General features: G+C 39.7%; 1 protein-coding gene across 1 annotated transcript; it reads left to right on the top strand.

The window, feature by feature from the left end:
- The first annotated feature begins 500 nt into the window (after positions 1-500).
- Positions 501-25,506, top strand: cacng8b (calcium channel, voltage-dependent, gamma subunit 8b). Its single transcript, XM_007550026.2, has 6 exons — positions 501-849; positions 14,593-14,908; positions 15,570-15,794; positions 19,280-19,363; positions 21,990-22,130; positions 23,132-25,506. The coding sequence occupies exons 3-6, from the start codon at positions 15,572-15,574 to the stop codon at positions 23,923-23,925; spliced, it is 1,242 nt and encodes a 413-aa protein (XP_007550088.1). The 5' UTR covers positions 501-849; positions 14,593-14,908; positions 15,570-15,571; the 3' UTR covers positions 23,926-25,506.

A 25,506-nucleotide genomic window follows, 5' to 3' on the forward strand; every position in this document is an offset into this window, starting at 1 on the left:
CTTTAAATAAATTAGAATGAATAAATTGAACTATTATCTAAAGATAACTATTATTCGACCATTAGACACAATGTGCCCATTTGCAGATTTCTTCTGTTTTTGNCCAAAACTCTTTTAAAAAAAAGCAATTATGATGTTGATAAGAGGGAAAAAAGTTTTTGTTTTTCCACAATTACATTAAGGTTTCAAAAATAACAAGCTGTGTTTTATCGAATATGCAATGAATATTCATTAGCCTCAGAGATGACACAATCAAATCGGTGGAGATTTGACTGCTAGGAGTATTTTAGATTTCCTAACAAAGTGGATAAAAATGATTAAAAAAAATAAAATAAAAAAAATAAATAAATAAAAAAGTCCAAAGTAGTTAAAATGCAGCAGAACGACCCATTGGTCAAGTTTCAAATCGGAAGCTAACTTCATGGCGGTCAGGGAGGCAGGCAAGCGCTCATCCAACCAACCCGATGGGCGGGGGAGACGCATTCTCCCCGAGTACACACACGCGCAGCGGCCACATCCACGGCAGACAAATCCGTGCTCAGTGACGTGTCCTGTATTAGCCTTTTTTGTAATGCATGTTCAACCCTTTTCCATCAGAGACTAATTTGAATTGCTGCAAACCTCCCTTGGGTGCTTCTTCTTATTTCTATCATTTCTTGCTGCAATCCCTTTAAAAACATTTTATTTATTTATTTATTTATTTATTGCCTCGATTATTTATCCTCTCAACAGTCCACCCCCCCTTGCCTTCTTCTTCCCCCCTCAGTCTCCATCTCTTGGGGAGTGCAAGGACGCTGTGAATTTTTATATATATATATAGAGAGAGATATATATAAAAAGGAACTGAAGGTAAGAGATCTGCACGTTTCTTTTACTAATCCCACTGTGGCAGCGTTGTGTTTTGACTTTGCAGTGTTTCGGATCATCAGTTCACCCAGTGCAATTTACAGGCAACATTAATCCGCTTCACTCACCTATTAACAGTGCTACAGTGTGGGATCTGCAGAGACAAATAATGATAGTAATTCTCAGACTTCTGCCATCGCTCTAATTAGACGCTGTTGATAAATGTTCCCGTCTATTTGCCCGGGTCTATAATTAGCTATTACAACGTCTTTTATGCATATTAGATCCCTGTAACTGCTTGCTTGGATGAACCCCCCAACCCCCCCTCTTCCTCCCGCTCCCACTCTCCCATTCTGCATTTGCACGGCAGGTGTGAGGCTGAAATATCTGTTGAATTTGCAGAAATTGGTCAACCAATGGATGACGGAACAAAATCCGCGTCTTAATGTGAGATTTGTCTCTCTTGTCTGCTCTGTGGCTTGATGCTGGCGTCCATTTTCCACCGTGTTAGCCTCTGCATGCATGGTGATGTGTGTGTGTGTGTGCGTGTGTGTGAGCGTGTGTGCCTTTCTCTGCTAATAAATGCACCGCAGTCCGCATCACTATAACTGGGCTGTCCACGATGGCAGCGCTGTAGCTCCAAACTCGTAAAGGTGTTTAGTTTAATCACTGGTCTGCACTCCTGCTGCCGAGCTGCCATCGGTGCAGCCAGAGAAGGGCTAAACGTACAGCTCCATGTTGAACCCCATGAAACACATCATGCTGATGGATCCTGAAAATTCATGTTCCCACCAGACTGCTATCAGGGTTCACATGCTGCCTATATGCAGCCGATGACATGAAGCAAAAGGCGGAAGGAAAAGTCATAAAGCAACACAGAATGTTGACTGCAGCAGATGGGAGTTTCTGTGCAAGTTAGTGCCATCCTAGATCTGGCTGCAACCTTTCTACACAGAGGCAAACAAATACTCTGAAGTCTGCAGTTGTCTCATGCACTTACGGTGATCTGTCTGCAAAGTGCTGCAGTTTCAGGAAAGGCTACAAATGCAGCTTGAATGTCCAGCAGTTTCCCCCTCCTGCAGTTCAATGCTGATCCACCTTCTTGATGTAGACGAGTTTCCCAAACATTAAATTTTTCCACACACGTATCGGACTTTAAGTCACTTCAGAATGTCCGGAGGCCGGCGTGGGATTCTACCAGTATTCTAATGTTGATTAAAAATACTTTCACTTTTTATTTTCATATGCATACACACACGAAATTGAGAATGTGATATCTCTTTTGTTTAAAATGCAAAAGAAACCATTACTGCAATTGCATCTAAAATCGTGTTGTATTTATTTATTGTTATTTTGATTTCTACACAGAGACTCAAGTGAAAATAATGTGTTTAACTGCACAGAATATTGGCCCTTTTCGACATTTTCTTTCAGACCTGTCCCTGTCTGTAAGCATGAGCTGCTTGGACCTCATCAATACCGCTCTGCTGTTCATATTTTAGCTACGTTGAACCACAGCCCATCACTCAGAGATGAACAGTTTTAACTGCAGGCTCATAGGAGGGCACTAATGCCCTGTTTTGGACAGTGTCCGCTCAGAACAGAAGAAGAAGAAGAAGAAAACAGAACTTAAAAGCGAGAATCTGTTCAGTTTTGGCTTCCTTTGTGATCTCAGGGAGATAAATTATCCAGACGGAGAACAAAGCAGATCTCCCACACTGTACTGAAAAACACTGTCTTTTTGTTCTTCTTCTGCCTTTCCTGCCCTCATTGCAGTTTCTCCTGTTTGCTGTGTATTTGGTGCCTACACTTGGACTGGGTGTTATGTCTCTGTCTGCATGGAAGCAAAACTAGGCTGGAGCTGGAACTCTGTGAAGTCCTGTTAGGCATGATTTACATCACTTTAAACCTGCTGACTTCAGTTCTATAAACTGACCGTGAACATTTCAAAACAGACCATCTTATCTATTGTTTAAATGAGAAAAAAGAGTGTACCATCTATAAGTCTGCTGACGAGCAGTGAGCAGCAACAAATGGTAGACGGAGGAGAATTGCTTTACTTTATCTTCTTTAGAAACTTTAAACCTTAGGAATGGAAAGCATAAGTTTTTTAAGCTTCGCTCTACCTTCCTACTTCTCTCCTCCTGTTGATATACTTATTATAAAAACAGTTCGTATTACCGCTAATAATTTAAACAGCAACGTAAATGTTCAAGATTCAGATCCTTCTGCCCTCTTCAACTGCTAATTTTCCCATGCAAAGAGCATTTTTTTTATTACTGTTCATTCACACAGACAATAAGATGCAATACAGTTCCCTACATTGTTCTAAGCATACATCAGCATGTGGGTTGCTGAAGCCATGGATCAGAATCCAGACCCGTTCTACCTGCTGAGTTATGATAGTTTGTTGCCTCATCTTCTTCCCACCGACTCCCTGCTGTTTTTCTTTAAAAATGTGAAATTCCTCCTTCAGAGACAGTCGGTTTATTGTCTGCTGGTCGCCCCCTCAGCTCCTCCACCTGCCATGTGTTAAACTTTCTCTGCGCCATGTGTGCGAGGTGTGATCTGGGAGGTTTTTGATGATCATCTCTGTGGATGCTAGATTACATTGAAACCTCTTAGTTGGCTCTGAGATCTGCTGCTTACACAGCGAGGTGACTCACTGCAGACTGTAGTGATGCGAAGCCCACTCAGGGTAAGGTTTTTGTGTTACTGATTGCCAAATCATAATCATCTAATACTCAAGTGGTTCCCAGTGACCTGAAATAATCTCTCTGGGTGTTTTTATTTGGTTTTCTGAGCTGTTTTGCCCGCATGTGGTCGCTGTTTGGGTGGCCAGGTCTGTCTCTTACTCTCTGTTCCCCTCTGCAGGGAAACGATTCTGCAGCCATCATCAGATCTGTCATGTAGCTATTGTTCAGAGGATCAATGCCTTTGTTGCAATTTTCCTGGTAGTCTGAGCTTTCAGAGTTGTTCCACTCTCCCTCTCTTTAGTCAAGCAGAGACTCAGGAGAAAAGCCTTGCACTGCTGTGTAACAACATTGTGTGTTTCAGTTAAATAGGCTCCTAGGATCCCAAGCAAATTAAGCGATCCAAAACACTGCCGTCAGTTTCAAATACTGCAACTTAAGCCAATACTTGTCATCTAAACACTGTGTTTTGGCTACGTTTAAGTAATAAGCTCAAGGAAATCCAAATCATGGGGGGGGAAAAAAGAACAAAATTGTTAAAAGTTCCAGTGAGAAAGTTTATTAAAGTTTTCTAATTGACTTCAGTCTCAGTGGAAAAGACCTCTATAGTAATGTACTTAAAGTTAGTGTGACTGGAAAAGCACAGCCTCCTACAACCAAGCAGAAAAACTCTGCAGTCAAACTTTATTAAAATTATCATATTTTTAGGAAAATGACTCCTAGTTGCAATTTTGACATGACTCAGGACTTTCTGCTTCACAGCCTTGTGATTATAGACTGTCCTCATTATGGCCTAGTTCCGTTTTCACCAACAGAGCGGTTTAGACAAAACATTAAGATGGCTGGAAATGCAGTAATGATACAGGAGACCCAGTCTGGTGATGGGAAGTAGTGCATCTCTGTATGTGTAAGTAGTGTTATTCTGCAAAACGTGTGAATACAGTAACATAGCTGAAGCCTGCAACTCTAAGCTGCAGCTTGTAATTATTAAATGAGCAGCAGTGACAAACCTGTAGCATTCGTTTCCTGTTGTGCTCGTCAGCTGACTTAGCTAAATAATAAAGAGGTGAAATTGTTGTTCATTATGTGATACTTGAAATTACATATATTTTTTATGGTACAGAGAGTAAAATTATCATACAGTTTCAATTTAATAATTACTTTATTTCTGACAACACTGTAGCAGATAATGGCGGTATGTTCAGATGTTTACAGTGTATTGCTGTGGATTTTGTTTCTTTATTAAATGGGTTAAAGATAACATTTTCTTTAGCAATTGTGCAATTTTTTGGTAAAACTCATAATATGAATTGATCCTGATTTTTGTTAAGGTCCTATAATACTGATAGAAATTAGAAGGCCATTCAAATTATTTTTTTCTAGTTTCCCTGCTGTGAGCCATCATTTATTATTCATGTCAGGAGGGGAGATGACATAATAATGAGAACAGTTGTTTTCATAGAGGCTTTACCGTTACTTTAAAACAAAGCTAATCTTATTAGCATTGGTAGTGTTACTAAAGCAGCAGTCTCTTTGTGTAGATTCTATAAGCTGTAGATCTTTACCATAACATCTCCAAATTAAGACAAAAGCTTAAAACAGAGCATCTATGCTTCAATACATTTGGCCTTCCTGTTGTCAGCAGAAAGTCTTGCTCTCGTTTCATTTAAATTAACAGCAGACGTGCCTCGACACTTAGCAGAAAATACAAATTTGCAACAAACACGTATGTGATTAATTACCCTCTTTCTTACTTGTGCTTCATTTCAAACGTCTCACTGACATTAAAAATAGCTAACAGTGAGACTTCTCCCCCCCCAGAAGCATTTCTGAAAGTGTTGCTGGCATTGTGAAGCTTCAGCTCTTACTATGATGCATTCAGTAAAGAAAATATCAGAATTTTGACCTTCCAACTGGTCGGTCTGTTGATTCTAGCCACCAATCGATTGTCTGTGATTCTCTGACTGTGACAGAATTGCCATGTTGCGGAAAGTTAATGCTAAAAATGTAATAGTGGCTTTAAACTATGTGTAGCAATTTGTTTTTTTTCATGTATGCTATTACTTGTGTGATGGGACTCCGGATCTGAATTTGGCACCAGTATAAATTTCTGAGTTGATTCTCCTTGTCATCCCATGGATGAAAAAAATATCTACATTTTAACTGTCTCTGTAGGCATAAAAGAAAAATAACACTCCGAAATTTGGCTCATGTCCACTTGCTCCAAAGAAAGCAAGGGTGATTCTGATCACATGTGCTTCATTCAAATGTGCATTCATGGGTCAAACGCTCAGTAATTTGTCCGTCCTTTGAAGTCATGATATATCAGCGGTAAATTCAGAGATACTAATGAATAAGCCGTGGAGACTTCAGAGCTTAGTGGAATAAAAATGTGGACTCCAAATGTAGGTAACGTACAGGTGCAAGAAATACTTTCCAGTTCAAACTGAAATATGACGGCCAACAGATGACACAGACCCTGCTGGTTATGTAGTTTTCATATCTTTTAGTAAAAGGAATTGACTATGATATTTAATTTACTCAAAGTTGATAAAACTCACAGTTTAAGATTATAATATTATATCAGACCCATAAAAAATATGAAATGTGGGTTTAATGAGAGGTATTTTTAATATCAGCTTAAATGTTATTTTCAAATAGTTAACTTAATTTGACAAATGGCTTTGTGTTGGGATTAATATTTTAACTTACTGAATATAACCAGATGTTAATACTGTAATATATTCATGATTGTGATGTACTGTGATGCCATATGCTTCCACAATGAACATATTTTGTTAGTAGATAGTGATAGTAATATAACAAGAATCGTAGGGTTTTTTTTATTAAGTAAACATGCCATAAATACTGTGGTGCCATTAATTAGAAATAGTGACAATTTAAACATGAGCATGCCTAATAAAGATTTTGCTATAAAAAAGCAGCATGGAAGTGGATAACTAGTGTGAACAGAAAAAAGTAATTGTACTTTGAAGTATTACTCTATACTAACCTTCTATGGGTTAGGATCTAGAAATGAGCTGGTCAAAAGTAGACGAGGTTTTAAAAAGTTTCAGTTTCAAAATCAGTACATTTTCTGTCAGACCGTTCTTACCTTTCCAAGGTCCTTTAACAGAGAACATGTCAGTCACCAACGTTTTCTCTCCCAATGCAGAGCTTGAGTAATTAACAACCTTTCATCAGCTTGATAGACTATTAGTGCTTATTTATTATGCACAGCATAATAAATTTATTATGCCCAGCATAATAAATAAGTGAAAGGATGCGGAAAAGCTTGCTAGATTTGGCCTTTGTCACTTTTTTTTTTTTATCAGAGGTCAATAAAGGGATTTGAATACTCGCTAAATACAACTACAAAATCACTAACTGTGCAACACTAAATCAAACTAATGAACATATGTTTTTGGACAAGGGGAACATATTTGTTGTCTAAACCCTACGGAGGGCTTCAAAAGAATCCTAAACCTTTAACTCCAGTAGAAACCAGTTTTCAAAACATGACAAGTCTTGTCACAAACTAAAAGCTTTGTGGATAATTCAAGGAGTTATGTAATGAAAGCAGCCAGTTAAAGTGCTAAATATTCCCTCTGGAGGCCTTCTTCCAATTGAGGTCCTCAGGAAGAGGTCTGAAGGCAGACTGAAGAGAGTCTGGAGAGATGATATCTCACAGATGGAGTGGGGAAAAACCCCCGAGTCTCTGCGGTGAGCTGCAACAGGTAGATGTGGATGGGAGGTCTGGGAATCTCTGAATATCATCAGATGTTGTTCAGTATTTGCTATAAAGGCCTTGATGGAAACCTCGTGGCGTCTGGCTGCGCCAATATTTTCACCATTAGTTTAATAATGTACGAACTGCACACTGAGCTATTTGTTGCGTTTTTTCTTGTAGTAAAATATTTTCAATTAATACAAGGGAGTCCATCTGCAGCAAAGCTTTCGACATGTATTCTTTGAAAAGACCTAATGGTGATGTTTTGGAATAAAAGTAAGAGAATTCACATTTTTGGCTTGTAAATGATCAAAAAATATATTGTTGGGATGAATAAAACGCGTCAGATGAAAAAAAAAATTCTTAAATTTAGGCAAATTATTCTTTTTATTGGAATTGACAGGATAATAGCCCAATGTATTCATGTCAGTTTTCTTGAATGTCATCTTATTGTGCTAAAATACATTGAGGGTACTTCTCTTCTTAATGTCTTGTAAGCATTTCAGCTTTCGACCAATATTTCCCAGGATTCTGGGTATTCTCATAAAGTTAACAACCTTACAAAGCTATTGAAGAAAACAGCGAACTCAGTTAGGAGCATAATTACACCACAGTGCTGATACTGGAGAACTAAAGAGGACGTCCTCACATTAGAGCAGTTAAATACTTGCACGTGAGTTTGTATGCATTTAATCTCCCATTATGTTTCTTGCACAATTTATGTAAATACATTACATTTTGTTAGAAGTCCACCTTTTAGGATCCTGTTTTCAATCATCATAAATATTTCCTCATTCCCTCGTCAGCACTGAGCGATCAAATGAGGAACTAAAGGAAATGTAGAATGTTGTCATGTTTTTAATCAACATGTTACGGTTTTAAAATGTCTTGCTGATGTCTTGTTTGAGGTTTTATTCAGATTGGGACTGAGTTATTTCTGTTGGTGATGGATTATGTGGCTCTTGCACAGCAGGCAGATGCAAACTCTTTGAGTAAAAGGAAAATTATCAACTATTTTTTGCCTTTGCTGTGCTTACTGTAATATTGTTTAGAATCACTAATGCATGGCTGTCTGAAATGTGCCCTGTGTCATTTATGTAATTCTGCATATATTTTGATAAATATTAGAAAAATGGACCATGTGGCACACGAGCGCAGACGGTTTGTCCAGATGGATGTTTTAACATTTTTGTGTGACATTTCTGCTGACGGGAGGGCTTTCATAAAAGATGCTGACAAATTAACTTCTTCTAAAAATGGAAATTGTTTTTGGCACAACGCAAAGCATTCGTTTTAATTTAAAACATTACTTGTTTTCTTATCTTATAGTCAGGATGAATGAAATAGTAATCCGTATCCAGTGGTTGTTGCTCAAAAATGAAGTTGTATAATAGCAAGCAAAGTCATCAGTCTAAAAATATTTTGGACTTTGTATATCAAAAGGGTAAATCATGAAACCATTCTAAATGTTTCTCACTCATTTCAGACAATATGAGTGAAATATGTAATTTAATTTGGATGATTATGGCTTGCAATAAAGCATTTAAAAACCCTCATATATTGACAATACATGGGCCACACAGTCAAGGGGACTCTTGATAGATTTCCAGAATATTTCCTCCCTAAGGAGTGTAAGCCACAAAAGATAATTGCTGAGGAAGCTGGTTGTACTCAGATTGCTGCATCCAAGCATCTTCATAGAAGGTTTAGTGGAAGAAAAAAAGTTTCACCAGCAAAAAGAATAATCACATTCTTAAGAGGATTGTCAAGCAAAAGCTACTCCAATATTTGGGGAAGCTTCACTAGGAGAACTGAAGCTGTAGTCAGCACATCAGGAGCCGTTACTCAGAGAGGAATCCCACAGATGTTGCATTCCTCTTGTCAAGTCACTCCTGAACCGGAGACAACTTAAGAACAGTTTCACCTGGGGAAAGAAGAAAAAGAACTGGACTTTTCCACAGTCCTCTTTTCAGATGAGAGGAAAGTTTGCATTTCATTTGTAAGTCAAAATCCCAGAGTCTGGAGGAAGAGTAGAAAACCATACCATCAATGTTGTTTGAAGTCCAGTGAGAAGTTCCTACAGTTATTGATGACATTTGCTGGTATATGATGGTGTAGGTCCATTGTGTTTTCTGAAGTACTCAGTCAGCACTGCCTTCTATCAGAAAAATTAAGAGCACTTCATGCCTGCATCTGCTGACAGATCTTACAGAGATGCTCATTTAATTTCCTAGCAGGACTTAGTCAACTATACTAAAAGCTGCTTCATCGACAATTATGATACTCTGTTTGACTGATCTAAATACTTTTGTCAAAAGGAAGATGAGAGACTCCAGACCCAACATTGCAGATTACCTGAAGTAACCTGGGCTTCCTTTACACTTCAGGAGAACCACAGGCTGATTGTTTCCGTACCACGCTGCATTGATGCAGTAATTCATGCTCAATAGAGCGCATAGACATGAACATCCTTTTCAAAAGCCTGGCATTTCTGTTCAATTTTTAATTGTCTCATCTAGTATCCTAATATTCTGAGACACTGAATTTTGGGTTTTCATTGTCCACATGTTCCTTTTAAGGCAAACGTGCATGACTCTTTCAATTTCAGATCTACAATTATTATATTACTTGTATTTTTATATTCTATTTCTTATGTTGTTTTTTTTTTTTGTTTTTTTGAAGAGCAGGTAAGAATGACAAAATCATAAGTAAATTTATTGTTTTTAAGCAAATAAAAAAAACATTGGACACTGCTGCAGAGGATGTAACATTTGTTTCAATTCTAATTTTTCCTTCTGCATAAATTCTTCACATTTAATGGGTCATCTTGCAACAGATAGCAAAATAGTGAAGGTACTTTGCATGCATGATTGCTAATATGTCTATTTTTAAAAGCACAGGTTTATGGGTTCATAAGCATAGAGTTATTCTGACACGCTTTATTTTGGGAACCTTTTAGACCAAGGTGTTACTTTCTCTGGCAGATCTGCTAAGACTGTAGGAACCCTGGGTTACATGCAGTCTGAGGACCTAGTGGACTTTTCATTCTGGCTTAATGGCTGCTCAGCTGTTCTTTGAAGCTGCTTTGAAAAAAATGACCTATTTTAGGATTTCTTTATCATTTTGACAGTTGTGGGGGCTTAAGCCTGTGTGTGTGCTTACATGCCAAAAGATTTCCTCGCTTGCCGATCGTGTTCTGTGCACCTGCACATGTGCATCGTTTCTGCTGACATAGATACGGGCGTTCCAATAATATTAATACTATTACATTTCAGCAGAGAGCTCAGGTGTGCAACAAGAGAACAGAAATAATTTCTGCTCAGAATGACTTGGATGTTTGTGTGTTTTTTGCAAATGCTCCCTCTGCTGCCATCTCAGAATAGAATGCACTGTTTTTATTTTTAGAAACTTTCATCTTAAGTAGGCCTGGAGCATTTTTTTTTTTCTTCTTTTCAATTAAGGAATCAGTAAAACCCTTTGCCATTTCCACTAGCTGTAAATGTGACTTTTAATATTTCAACACAAGACCCGTCTCTTCAACCTCGCTGGTATTAGTCAGTGGGGTGGCACTTTGTTATGCTGATTCTCACACAAGACCAGGGCCTTCCACGTGTGGAAAACTTATTACAGCTGTCATCATTTATTCAACAAGCAGTTTGGTGGTTGATTTATGCAATGAATATCTAATGGAGCAGCTGCTACAAGACTCAAATCTGCTCTGTGATTTATGGCTTCGGTATTATAGCTACAACATATTGGGTGGGCTTCTACAAAAACAAAGGTATTCTGTCGTGCTGGGAATGAGTCATGCAGGTAGATGTGATTATATCTGAGGTTTTCTGACAGGTGAACACCTGCTCTGTAATGGGCTCTGCGGCCACTGGCTTGGCTGCTGCTGTGTTTGGTGCTGCAGTTGTCCTGCTGCAACTAAGAGGCCTCTGGCTGGCCTGTGCTGCTCTGGGTGATGCAGACTTACCATGAACACTCTGAGGGCCGTGATTGTAGGATGGAGTATTTGTTCTTCAAAGCACACAAACTTGCTCTGTCCTTCTTCAAAACATAACATACTGGCTTATTAACTCAAGCTGGAAATTTAATTTAAGTTAACAAGTGCATTGAAAGGGTCAACATGCCATTTGCCTCAGAAGAACTTTCACCTGGGAATAAATTGGACTATTTGTGTGTAATTCAACAAAATGTCCAAAAACGTTTTGGATCATAGTTCTGCTCTCTGACGATATTTATATTTACTCTTATATCCTGAAAAGGTTAAAATCAACATCTTGACCTGCATTTCTATGTACCCTTACAGCATCACCACATAGTTCTGCTACCTAAAGACATGTGCAGATAAATAGTTTATTACTGTTCCTACTATGCAGACAATTTGGTGGAGCATTGGGGACATTTCAGGATTTTTATTTTTCATATTTGAGCTAAGAGGACATAATGGACTTTGTCTAACAGTAGCCAGTAAGTTTTGATTTTTTACCTTTGTTGTCATAAAAGTGTACTATAACAAGGGATTGTATTTGGGTATAAAAATGACTTTAAAAAAACACACACACAGGAATCCTAACCCTACCCCCCTAACCCTAACATTTTAATATTTTAAAAATATAAAAATGTTGAAGCTGCTGTAAAACGTCTTGTTTGAGTTCCTTATAATAAAAGTCAAACCAGCTTGAAGAAGCACACAGACCTCTGAACTGCACATAGTGGTTGATAGTTGATCAATGTAAGCTTTGGGTTTTTTTTTTATTTAGGTCTATATTGTCTTAAAATGTGTATATTTCCTACCCTTCATGAATACCCAATGTGTACAAGGCCCTTCTCCTTGCCTTGTACACAAAGTATTTGACAACCTTTCACTTATTCACTCATTTACTTTTGCCTTGTTGCTCCCTGGTCTTGTTCCCAACGCTCCCTGTCATTCCCCTCTGTTTATAATTATAAGAGAGAAAAAACAATTTACAGATAATTAAGTAACAATTATGATCTGCTACTCAGGGGAGGTTTTGCCTTGGGGAATAACATAGTAGGTTATCCTTGAGGTCATTTGTTAAATGCCAGAACCACGCACGCACGCACGCACGCACGCACGCACACACACCCACACACACACACACACACACATTATATCATTGGTGATTGGAGTGAAATGAATGTATTTTTTCCCCTATAAAATTCAGTATGTTTTTTATGACACAAAATAGCTCCTGTGTCTCAGCTTAAACATGCCGTGTGTAATAAATAAGCCACACTGCAGTGGTGTCCTTTGACAGTTTACATAATGAGGAGCCTGAACGTAGCGATACGAGGCTAACATACGGAGCTGAGGGAAACATTGCTGGGATTCAATAAGATTGGACTAGACCCATCCTCGGATGCTCTGAAGAGGATAAGGCTGCACACACATACATATTAAAAAAATCACTCCAGCTCTCCTTCTGTCTCTGAGGCAGCTCTCTGGTTTGGGTCTCACAATGCAAACAGGATGTAACCTATTTTGATCACGGTGCCATATTGCATCGTTAAATATTCAAAGACTCGACTGAACTGCATTATGTCTGCTAAACGGTGTTCGTAGAATGCTCTGTGCTGCTTCCTTGGATCCTTTATCTGGATGTATTAAGAAAAAAACAAGGATGAATGTATTTTTCTTTTATAGCTGAGGTCACTTAATTGTAAATTTAATTAATTTTTTCTGGTTGTGCTTTTGGTAGCATCTGGGCTGCAGTGGCAGTGGACCTTTCTATTGACTCAGCTTTGCTGTACTGGTTTGTCTGGCTAGATTTCAGAGTCAATAACCGTTTGTGACTGGAAATACACCCTTTTGTGTCTTATTTCCATCTCTCCTCTCTGCCTTTCCCTCTCTGCGTCTCTCGTCGGCCCATCTCGTTTCCCCTCTTTGGCTCTCCGCTGATCCCAACTTTGGAATTCACGGTTGCTATGGTAACAACGTCGGGTTGGTCCTCTCTCCCTTTTCAGACTCGATGCTGTGCACATGCTCTGAAGTCACTCTCACTTTAGCCTGTCACAGTGCCCTTGCTATAATTACCCTCTTTAGCGGGGTGCAAATATGGTTTCACAGAAAAGCTGGGAGCCGGAAAATAATTTTGTGACTAAGTTTTAAGGTTAAAGCACTTTCTCCCAGTGGTCCAAAAAATATTGCAAACGCGTAGCTTTTGCATGCACTGAGAGAATGTTTTATTGGTGTCTAGTCCCACATCGTGTCTCTCTGTGGTAATCACAGGAATTCAGTCAGCACTGAAGGGAAAAGAGCACCTGAGAGGACCAGCTAGGTCTTGCTGAGGACACTTTGCTCAAAGTTGCAATGTGGTCGCAGCTCAGTCGTTTTGTGCAAAGTGGTGTGTTCAAGTGTTTGAAATAACCCACAGGGAGGATCTGAAACTGGAAAAAAAAAAAAGACAATTTGGGGCAAAAACTACCAGAAGTTTACCTTTCTGTAGGATGGCTACAGCTTTGATGTGTTTTGACCGATAGAAAAACTTGTTGAAAAACGTGAAGGAATGAAGTAGATTTTGTGAAAAGTCTATGTCAGTTATGAGGCACTCCCCTTAAATATACTGCATCTATATTGGGTAAAAGAGTGTAACATTTACAAAATGCTGCCACACTTTTTTGGTTCCTTACTAGACTACTGAGGGTAACTTTTAAGCTCAGATTCTTCACTTCATTTTTGTCAAAATCTGCATCGACAACAATGCCGAACCACCGTGTGGTAATACCATCATTACTACAGACATCAAAACTCAAAAAGAAGATACCAAAAACTGCTGAAGTTCTTCTGGGCCGATTGTAGCTCTCTGAGATTGCAGCTTCTGGTTTCGTTAACTGACCCCATCAGCTTGTATTTGAAGCTAAACTGAGACTGAGTCAGGACAAAAGCAAGACTGACGTGGTAACAAAACAGAAAAGTGGCTACATAATGACTCTGGTTTCTAACAGTAGTAGAGGACATATGTATGTAGGCTTGATAGACAACAACATCGCAATTTTTAATTATCACAAGATAAGCAGTTCACATCAACACAACGCAAATGGAGTTTCTTAATTTCTGTTATCAAAAACTCAACTTGCAGGTCAACAAATGGTATTTAATTAACAGAGTTTTTAGAAAATATGTTTGGTGGTTGCTTTTATTATTCCTTTCATTGCACTGGGAAATGATCTATGCCTAGTACATTATTTATTGATAATTATATCATTACTTCATGTACATCTGCTAGATCATAAATACAAATGAACATTTTAAATAATTAGTAATAACTTCATATTTTTGTTCTGTTTCTTTTGCAGCAACAGACAGGAGGTGCGGTGACCATGGGTTTTCCGCCGCTAATTTTCTGCTAACGGAGGACGGACAAAGTGGGGTAGCTGTCCACAACCCCCATAAACTTCACTTCCTCCAGGAAAGAAAGAATAAAGGAAAAAAAAAAGATACTGGGGTAAAAGTGAGAGAGGCACAAGAGGAAAAACAAGCGCAAGAAGGAGCAAGGGGAGCAGGTGAAAACAGTCGATGGATGCTGTCCGGATCGAGGGGGCAGCAAGTTCTTCACTGACAAGGAGAAAAAAGATTTCAAAATTGAGTCGAAGGATAGAAACTCGCCGTCAGGTAGGGATCAGTCTTTTTCCTCACAGGTTTTTATCTGCATGCAGTAAAAAACAAACAAACAGATTTATCAGTAAGAAGTGGCTCCAGTGTAATAGTGAGCAACTTTACAAATTAAAGCACGCTTGCACAGGGCAGTACGGCATGCAGTAACCAGGTTACGTGGTGCTGCCTGTGCAAGTGCATGCAAAGAAGCCGGGTTTGTTAACGGCTGGTACAAGGTGATCACACGTGTAATCTGGCGTGCATGTGTTTGTGCATTCATCCCCTGCTCTGCTGATTGTGAGGTTGAGAACAGAGTCCTGCTCATGAATATGCAGCAGACTGAGCTGGGGAAGGGAGTGTGATCGTCTCTGCTCCACATCAATTCAGTCTTGTTAAGCAGAGTCAGCAGAGTCATTAAACTCTCCTCCAAGGACACATCATGAGGGCCACTCACACGCCTCCCACACCTGCCTCCACCTCTTGTCGTTTCGTGTCTCATCATCGCACTTCTCATATCAGCCTCCCGCTTATCACCTTACCCGCTGCTTTTCCAGCTTAACTTTACAGTGTCTATGACTGTAAATCCTCTCCTGCACAACAAATGCTTGTCTGTTCCCGGGCTGCGTCTTTTAATCTCCGCTCTCTCCATCCCCTCCCTCACTTTGCACCTCTCCTAAAGGCATGGTGTGTGAGAAGGGGATCCAGATCCTCCTCACCACCGTGGGGGCATTCGCTGCCTTCGGCCTGATGACGGTGGCCATAGGGACGGACTACTGGCTGTATTCCCGTGCCCTCATCTGCAACAGCACAGCCAACATCACGCAGGATGATCCCCACAACAAGGACAAGAAGGACCCTGGGGCACTCACCCACTCGGGGCTGTGGAGAATATGCTGCCTGGAAGGTATGGGAAAAAAAAAAAAAAAAAAATTGATGTCAAAAGGTGCAATCCAATGTTTGGTTGTTCAGAAATAAATATGTGTGCGTGGTTTCAAATTAGCACTTAATCTAAATCGAAGTAAAACTTTTGCCTTTAGGATCTTTAAGGACTGAACAAAATGTACATTTCTTCTTCCACAAGCCATCTGTCTCATTGGATCCAATCCGAATGTTCATATTCAAACCTCTGAAGCAAAATTAGTGTTGAAAATACTAGAAAGATGATGACTACGAAACTGGTATTACTGTGAGATGCAACATAACTGCAGATATTTTATTTAGAACGGCTTTACATGCAATCCTATAACCAGACCTCTAGAAAAATGATGAGCTTCTGTTGTCTTTAAATAAATTAGAATGAATAAATTGAACTATTATCTAAAGATAACTATTATTCGACCATTAGGCACAATGTGCCCATTTGCAGATTTCTTCTGTTTTTGCATTTCTGTGACTTTTTCATTTTTCAGATTATCCAAAGTGGACAATTACTGTTTCAAAATGTCTCGATTGACAAATGAGATCATCATATGAAAATGTTTTTTTATTTTTTTATTTATATATATATATTTTTTGTCTGATATTACATTTTGAAGAGCTAAAATCAATTTAAAAAGGATTAATAAACGTTTTTTAAGTTTATCCCCAAAAATGCTTCAAACATGTCCCTAACAGTTTTCTTTTTTACTTTTACTAAACAGAAAAATCTCTAAACCTATGAGTAACATCTAGAAACCTCACATTTCTCTGCAATATATACGATTTCATGTTGAAAAGTATTTTTAAAATCCTGTAGTGTCCTTTGTTTCTGCACAAAGGGATTAGGACTCTTTTTATAATTAACTGGATGTCACAGAAGCATCTTAGAAGAGAGTAGTATTATTATAGAATATAGTTTTCAGTCGTGTTTGTTACCCGGTGCCAGAGTAACAAGAAAACAATTTTTTGCATAATCGCTTTCTAATTACATGACACTGAAGCGTAACCTCCTCTCAAAAATAATCCATTACTCATTGTCTTTGATTCAGGCTGCATTTGTTTCAGTCTTGTTTTGAAACAAAAGCCTCTGCTCTCTCATCGATTTCAGATTTGAAAGATGCAGTTGATACAAAATCTGGCAGCATCCGTCTCTCGATCTTCAGCTTGTTACAGCAGCACAAGCTGCTAATTCATTATACATTTGAGTGCCTGGCTAGTGCTCAACACTGAAACGCTGGGATGGAGTTAACAGCGGAGGAGCCACAGTCGAAGGGGTGTGTGAGCTGACTGATCTGTGCCTTTCCTGACATCCACGTTGAGGTGGAAGCCTTTCTGGTCCCCTAAAAAAAAAAAAATCTCTTGGCTCTCTTTTTAAAGCATCTCCAAGCTTGGTCATTGTATAAAGCTAATTTGTCCTCATTGCTAAGCTTCCTGATAGCAAAGCAGCCAATTACAGATAAGCTCAAGCCCTTGCAGCTTTGCTGCAGTAGCAACCCCCACCCTCTTCTTTCATTACCCCACTCTCCCAGTTTCCTCCGTCTTCGTGCTTTGTCTCACTCTCTAAACGTTACATTTCATCTGTCCCTGCTTTCCCCCCTGACTCCCCCCTCCGTAACTTCCATTCAGTCCTTTCGCTCGCGTTGCGGTGCAGTAAAGCTGACAGTGTTTTGGCACAGCTTGGAGGTCATGTATCCTTGATGTATGTGGAGTATTCATCAGAGACAGATGCTCAGTGGTCGTGCAGTGATGCAGTGAGGTGTAGCTGTGGTGGAAATGCGGGACAGGCTGGCTCTAAAAGATTTATGTCTGTGGGTGGGCAGCAGTATTATGCTGTGGACGGAGACATACTGCTCTACTCTCTCTTATTTGCAGATTACTGATAGAGATGTGGCCGTGAGAATTACAAATACACAAGTTCAATTCAGTTTATTTATGTGGTGCCACTTCCCAACATGTCATCTCAAGGCATGTTACGAAACAAAAAGTAATTCCTATCCAATCATACAAACATTCCTATCTGAGGAAACCCATCGGATTGCATCATCTAGCGACAGTAGACAATCACCTGCGTTGTGTTGCTGACTTTTCAGCAATCCCTCCTACTGAGGATGCATAGCGACAGTGGAGAGGAAAAACTCACCTGTAAGAGGAAGAAACCTTCAGCAACGACCAGCTGTAGGTTTGAGAGGACAGAGTACATCACGACCATTTGACTTTTAATGACCATATTCAGTATGTTGTAAAAAATCTGGTGGAAACAACCTTTCTACCTGGACTATGAAGATGCTTTGCATATGGATGCTTTGAGCCACTGTCTTCACATAGTGTGTTCCCTGGGACCTTATTTGTGAGGAGTGGTTATTATTCCCAACTGTGGTTTCCCTACGCATTATGCACTCTAGTCTAAAATTAACTGGACATCTTTACATGTATAACAGCTAAGTCATTTGGTATGTGTTTATGTATGAAACTATTCTGGATACTGCGCCTTCTTATCTATCTTATTTCTTTACAAGGAAATGTAGAAGTTACAGTCTCAGGTCTATGGATGTTCTAAAATCTATTGTCCCAAACTGTGAACTGAACTAGAAAAGAAAGCTTCAGGTTTTTGGCACACAGATAATTTACAATCTAAGCTTCAACTTCAAACTCTGGTTTTATTGAAGGGTTTAAAAAATATGCCGGTTTCATTACAGTACATTGTCTGTGTGTGAGTGTTTATGGTGAGCAAATTTGAATGTTTGCTGTTTGTTTTTATTGTAACAGTGCCACTGCTGTCTTGACCAGGTCTCCCTGGTAAAATTGATCTTTGACCTCAGTTGGACTAACCCGGTGAAATAAAGATAAAATAAAATAAAATAGAATATAATAAAATGTAAGGTGCTGCATGTCCAGCTTATGGTTCTCTTGAAGCTGTTATGGCCGAATCCAAGAATGTGACCCCACTGACCTCCCACTCCTTTGTACCTACATCTGCTTTTTGTTTTTTTCAGACTAACCAGAGGAAATAAAAGATCTATGAGACAGAAATCATCTCATCTCACATCTTTCCGTCTCCTTCCGTCTGTGTCTCTTCATTCCAACATTTCATCTGTTTCACAATCCATCTATCAGCAACAGTTTTGTGCTCTCATCATCATGCGTCCGTCTGTCTGTCTACATGCAAGATGCGGGTAGTTATCTGTCTGGCTGTGTGTCTCCGTATGCGTAGGAATGAAACTCTGTGTTTTCACTAACACCTTTTACTTCTAGAAGCAGCTCCAGTAGTGCTTGTGATTCCCCCAATATGTTGAAGTTTGCTATTCTGTGGAGAGTTGAGAAGAAACTTTTAAAAAAATTTAAGATACCACTGTTTTCACGTTATTTAGATTGTTCTTCAGGATTGCTGTTGTTTTCTATCGTTAAGACTGTAGTTATGAGTTTGGGCGTTTTGTTGACTCAGGTCACCCTTTTTCTTCTCTTATTTCCCAGGAGTGAAGAGAGGAGTGTGTTCTCAGATTAATCATTTCCCAGAGGACGCGGACTTTGACCATGATGGAGCAGAGTATGTCCTACGTAAGTCAATGCTCATGAATCAGAACAGGATAAATAACTGTAAATCAGGGTTTTACTGTTATAAAGCGATACCAAAATGATTTTGCAGGGGACTCTTCTAATTATCTTTAGCATCTCACATTTATAGCTAGCACACATAGCCTGGCTTGCACTCTGTGTGTATTTTCAAAAGAGTGGAGTTCAAAAAAATAAATCAGAGCTACTCTAGCTGTGTTTCCATTACATCCATCCATCCATCCATTTTCTGAACACCCTTGTCCCTCAGTGGGGTTGGGAGGGGTGCTGGTGCCTATCTCCAGCTAACGTTCCAGGCGAGAGGCGGGGTTGTTTCCATTACAAATATGCGCAAAACTTTTTGGATATTTTGCTAATGTCGAAAAACCACAATTTTGCAATTGTTGTGTTTACAGTAAATAAGACATGCAATTAAAATCACATGTGAATAAGTACATTCGTGCAATAATTCATTCAAAATCAAGATGGCGGAGGATGCAGACAGTTACATGAGATATATTCATGTAAGTATTCAGCCGCAGCATTAGTGCTCATCATCAGCCATCAAAGGGGAGACATCTGTGTCTTAGGCATTAGGTGACAGGGCCCTTATGATTGGGATGGCTACTTGTGGTGCATTTTTGAGAAATTGTAGTCTGCGATTTTACGGAAAAGTTCTGCATTCAACACTCTCGAATAACTCAGCTTTTGACAAACTGTTTGACCTCTGGTGGAGTCAATTGCACATCGTCCCTGGAGGCCAGTACCTACAAATAAGTGTGCTGCTGCTGCTGCTGCTGCTGCTGCAAATTGGCCTGAGTTACATGATGCAATAAAAGTGTTTCAATTGCATTTTGACAAGGCTGAAAAACCCACCTCATTCTAGTTAAAATTCTTTTTTTTTCTAAAAACATGTTTTTTTTTTGTTTTTTTTTTTGTTTTTTGTTTTTTCAAAATCGATGTGTTTTCAGTAAGGAAATTTATTCCAATTTGCGCATTTTTATGGTCAGTGTAAATCCAGCTTCTCATATATTCCATTTAGCCTTCCTGTTATTTTCTGTCCTCTCTCAACCAACGTGAATCCCAGATATGTCTTTGCATATCCTCAAAAATGACTTCTTACTTCTTACTTGTGTTTTCCCGCTTATTTTTCCTCATTGGCACTGAAAGCTCAATTTGAATCTTCTTCCCTTAATAACAACATCCACACTAAAGAGTATTGCTGTTTTGGTGGATTTAGTGATTGGAAAACGCACACAGACTGATCAGGTGAACCAGGAGATTCTTTATACATGTCAAATACTTACATCACATTCTCATATGTAGACCAAAAATATTATTTAAAAATAAAAAGTAAACTTCATGACAACATCGCAGAAAATGGCATTTCATCACTTTGGTCTTAGACTACATGCTGTATTAAAAATGGGAACACGTTAAAAGCAACACATACTTTGAAAACATGTCAGGAGTTGATATTTCAGAAATTCCCCTTCATTTATTCATGCTCAGATTCATGTGTCACCTTCATGCAATGCAAAATAAGTAACAGTGTGACAGCAGCTTAGGCTACCTGTCAGAGTGAAGCAACAAACGTGACCATTTTCAGTCATTAGGTGGTTTTCACTAAATTGTTAGTGTATGATCTGAATGATGATGCAGATATATGCAAAACAGATAGAGCACGAAGTGTAGAAATTGGGGTTCAAATCGCTTTTTCCTCTCACGACATTGTCCGAAAGAAACACACAAACAAACATATGACAGTGTGTAGAAGGCCAGTGAGATGGGGTGCCCTAGTTCGCACTCAGTGCCCTGCAGTGATGTCTTTCTGCTCTGTGATATGCTACATGTGAGCCTGTGCATGCATAAAGCCTGTGCTCTGTTTACAATGTTGCAGAGGCATTTTGCTGGCATTTAGGTGGCATTTTCTCTCCAGTGGCCTAGTTGTCCTAGATGAGAGAGGAGTGTTAATGTGTGTATGTGTGTGTGTTTGTGTTTGTGGTTAGCAAACCTAAAGAAAGATTTGAAGCCACATGGGAGCATTTTGATTCAAATGCATGTGTAGAATCAAGCAAACTATGTCCTCTCTGACAGTAGAATATTCTTTAAGTCATTTTTAAATTTTTGTATTGCTTGCTACATTACATGGCACATGATTTTTTTAAGGGTCTTCCTAATTTTTTGTAGTAGCCTTTAAGAATAGATATATTTATTAAAAATGTGTGATTTAAATCAACGTCTTTGGGCATGCATGTCTAGTGAAGTCAAATAAATAAACTTTTTTCTACCACTGATATTGCACGATACTCTAAACCAGAGGTTCCCAAACTGTGGGGCGCACCCCCTAGGGGGGGCGCCGTGTCATTGCAGGGGGGGGGGGCGCGGGAAGCCGTCTGGATGAAAAAAAAAAACAAAACATGAACACTGTATGCGCTGGGTTTTTTACCTTAGAATGGCCAACTCTCTGTTATTCCTATGTCAATAGGAATAAGTGACACAGGATATTTGTATCCTCTGTCACTTTTATCAGCAGTTAAAACTGTTTAATCCGTTGTTAACATGTTGTAACCTGTTTTTCCGAGCCGCCTTCTTGCTGGTTGCTTACTGTCATTCCTCTTTTCTTTTTCAGGAGTAGTCAGGGCTTCCAACATCTTCCCAATCCTTAGTGCCATCCTGCTGCTGATGGGTGGGGTTTGCATCGCTGCTAGTCGTTTCTATAAAAGCAAAAGGAACATCATCCTTGGGGCAGGAATCCTGTTTGTAGCTGCAGGTAATAGATGAATATTGCATAGATACCTTGTAGGAAATGTTTACATACTTGTGATACATGCATGTGTGTGTAAATTCATCTGAGTGGTCCTAAGATGTTATCTGAAAAATGAAGTACTGTGAAAGGAGACCTTCAGGGCTTGGTTTCTTTGGACGTTCCTGAAACACGTGACAGATTCGGGTGGCCAGAAGCTATCTAAAGTTTCAAAAGCAAGAAGACATTTAGAAGACGTGGAAAATGACATAATTGAACTGGTTGGTATCAAGGAAGCTCTAAAAATACTGTTCAACCTCCAGAAAGCAGCAGCAGGAATCACTGCGGGCGCTGTGCAGTTTAGGGAAGAACTGCTGACCCAGGTGTTGGAGGGAACACTTCAAGGATTGCAATTTAGTCACCAGGTCCTTCAAGGGGGAGGCGGAGTCACAGGATTTGGGTGACAGCAACTCCATAATCATGGTTGAAGGCATTGAGGTGTTTAATATGCTCCCTGTTTGAAGGGCACAACGGGAGGACGAGATTCATCATGAGATGCCAAAGAATTTAATAGGTTAGCAAGGTTCTCAATTTGCAATGCATACTCAAACCCTCACCTATGAGGAAAGAATGAAATCCAAGAAGAAGAGGCTGAAATAAGGATCCTTCATGTTTCTCTATAGAATCTTTTCAAATGGTTCAGGCATTTGATCAAGAAGGACCCGATGCCTCTCTTTGGAGTTTTTCTGGGCATGCTGAACTGGGATGACGCCAGTATGAACCTAGACCCAGTGGAGAGACAACTGGAAACACGTTGAAATCCTTTATTATGAGCTGGGAAGAGAGATATCTAGGTTTCCCTGGTGAACTTGTGACCCCTGTCACCTGATGTTTGAAGACAAACAATGCATTTCAAGTGACGCTTCCCTACACATTATAAATACTTTTCATGCATTTTCTTTAACATTTAATTGTAATCACTAATTGAGATATTGTTTATAATTAGAACATTGTTCTTGCCCTTACAGGTCTGAGTAACATAATTGGTGTGATCGTCTACATTTCGGCTGCACTAGGAGACATCTCGCCTAAGAAAGATGAAGACAAAAAATGGCAGTATTCCTACGGATGGTCCTTTTACTTTGGAGGCTTATCCTTCATCATGGCCGAGATGGTTGGGGTGCTGGCCGTCAACATCTACATCGAGAAAAACAAAGAGCTCCGCTGCCGCTCTCGCACCGACATCTTTAAAAGCACGACGCACGCCATGCTGCGCCTGCCCAGCTACCGCTTCCGCCGTCGCTCGCGCTCCTCGTCACGCTCCACCGACCCGTCCCGCTCCCGAGACCCTTCGCCCGTCGGGGGAGGTGGAGGGAAGAACTTCGGCCTGCCTCCCTCCGCGCTGCTCTCCCAGGGGCCCATCTCAGTTTCCACTCTGCCCAACCCGCACTCCCGTTCGCACACGGCCCTGGCTGGAGGAGACATCTCCCTCTACACGCTGTCTCGCGACCCCAAACTGGCGGGTCTGCCGCCCATGTACGGCACCGTGGACAGGGCCACACTCTACCAGCTCCACAACTGCTTTCCGAAAGATGGGGGCGGAGGAGGGGGAGTCATGATGAGCGGCACGCTGCCCTCACTCAAGACACATAACCCTTCTAACACTTCCAACTCCAACGCACCGATGGCTAACTCTGTGGCTCCTCCGCCGTTCACGTCGTCCACAGTAGACAGGGAGCGAGGGATGGGGACTCTGGACAGACTGAAGGGAGACAGGGAGAGCAACTCTAACACCCTTAATAGGAAGACAACGCCTGTGTAGAGGAGGGAGGTAAGAAGAAGAAGAAAGGTGGTGGGATAGTGAAAGAGGGAACATAAAAAAATAGGACAGCAGATAACTCTCCTCCTTGTTCACTGTTATTTAGTCGACTCAATCTCACTGAGAACAAAAAAAGAAGAGTAATAACAGAACGATAATAACAACAACAATGAACTTTCACAAAATAAACTATTTTGATATTTCGATGTGCTAGAAATGATTTATTTTGTTAATGATCAAATGCAATTAACCTTGGGCTACTATGAAAACACTTCACCTAATTTCTGTGCAAGAGTATCGCTAATTTAACCGGAGCATCATTAATGTAAATTGTTGTTGTGATTATTCTCGGTGTTATTACAGGCTAGTTGTATTTGCAAACACTAGTTTGGAATGAAACAATGATTTTCATGGTGTTGTGTTCTTCTGCGCTAAGTTTCTTTTTTTTTTTTTTTAGATCTTTATGACTTTTACTGTGAATCCATGCAGAGCCACTGAGAGCTGACAGTGAGCTGTGTGTAGCCGTGTGTTAAAGAATGAGTGTGCACAAATTGTTGGCGAACGAGAGCCTGTTTTATTTTTTTAACTCCCATAATGTAGAGTGTTCCTTTATAAAAAAAAAAAAAGAAGTCAGATGTGAATACTGTAAATTGTCTTCCAATACTGATGCTAAAAGAAATGCAACAATAATATGAGCAACTGAGGCAGCCAACAATTTCCATTGTTAGTGCAGATTCGGGTTTTCTATGGGGCTCTGTTTGTCTTATTTCCATTCTAATCAGTGTTAGCAGTTAGTACTTGTAGCTTTATTGTGTTGAAGATGTTTGTTCTTGGGCATTAATGGAAACCTCTGTTGGAGGGGATAAAAAAAAGAAGAAGAAAGAAGCAAAATAACGTATGTACAGAATCAGGTAAAGATTGCTTCCTGAAAAGAGAGAGAGAAAAAAAAAATCCATCATTTTTTGTATTAAAAAAAGCCCTAACGTGACCCATGCAAATAATCATTTTCAGTCACAGAACAAAACACATCTATGTGGGTTAAAAGGGTTTAAACAAAGAGGAAACTTTGGGGGGAAAACGACATGTACATTGTAATTTATGCATATTTGTAAACTCTATAGATACCTTCTTTTGGGACCACAGCTCAAGCATTTGGAAAAAGCAGGTTCAGATTGACGGACGCCTGTCGGCTGAGTTCCCATCAGACTTGAAACCTAAAGCCAATCCATATCTGGTCAGTTGTTTTTTTTTGTTGTTGTTGTTTTTCTTTACCTTATCACATCTCTGACAATAGTCTTCTCACAGAGATAAACTCCCAAACCTCCCCAAAGAGTCTTTTCACTGTGCTTCCCATGAAACTGCCGACACCCGAGTGAGAGCTGTTGATGCTGATGAGAATGTAAACACATGTGAACTCCCCCACCGTCCCACCGCTCTGCTAAACTGTCCCAAGCGACTGCAGATCCAGGTGGAAACCTGGGATTCACCTGCTACATGACGAAATGAAGAAACTAAATAATAACCAGATGCTTCCAGATTCTATATGTTTTTAATTTGTTTGATTTTGTTTCAGAAAAAAAAAAA

Source organism: Poecilia formosa, unplaced genomic scaffold (assembly GCF_000485575.1).
Source record: "Poecilia formosa unplaced genomic scaffold, Poecilia_formosa-5.1.2 Scaffold34, whole genome shotgun sequence".
NCBI lineage: Eukaryota > Metazoa > Chordata > Actinopteri > Cyprinodontiformes > Poeciliidae > Poecilia > Poecilia formosa.

Excerpts from the sequence above, each read along its gene's own strand:
- cacng8b (XM_007550026.2), top strand. The coding sequence starts at position 15,572 with ATGGTGTGTGAGAAGGGGATCCAGATCCTCCTCACCACCGTGGGGGCA. Across the intron at positions 15,795-19,279 it reads GAGAATATGCTGCCTGGAAG|GAGTGAAGAGAGGAGTGTGT; the intron begins GTATGGGAAAAA and ends CTTATTTCCCAG. Across the intron at positions 19,364-21,989 it reads TGGAGCAGAGTATGTCCTAC|GAGTAGTCAGGGCTTCCAAC; the intron begins GTAAGTCAATGC and ends TTTCTTTTTCAG.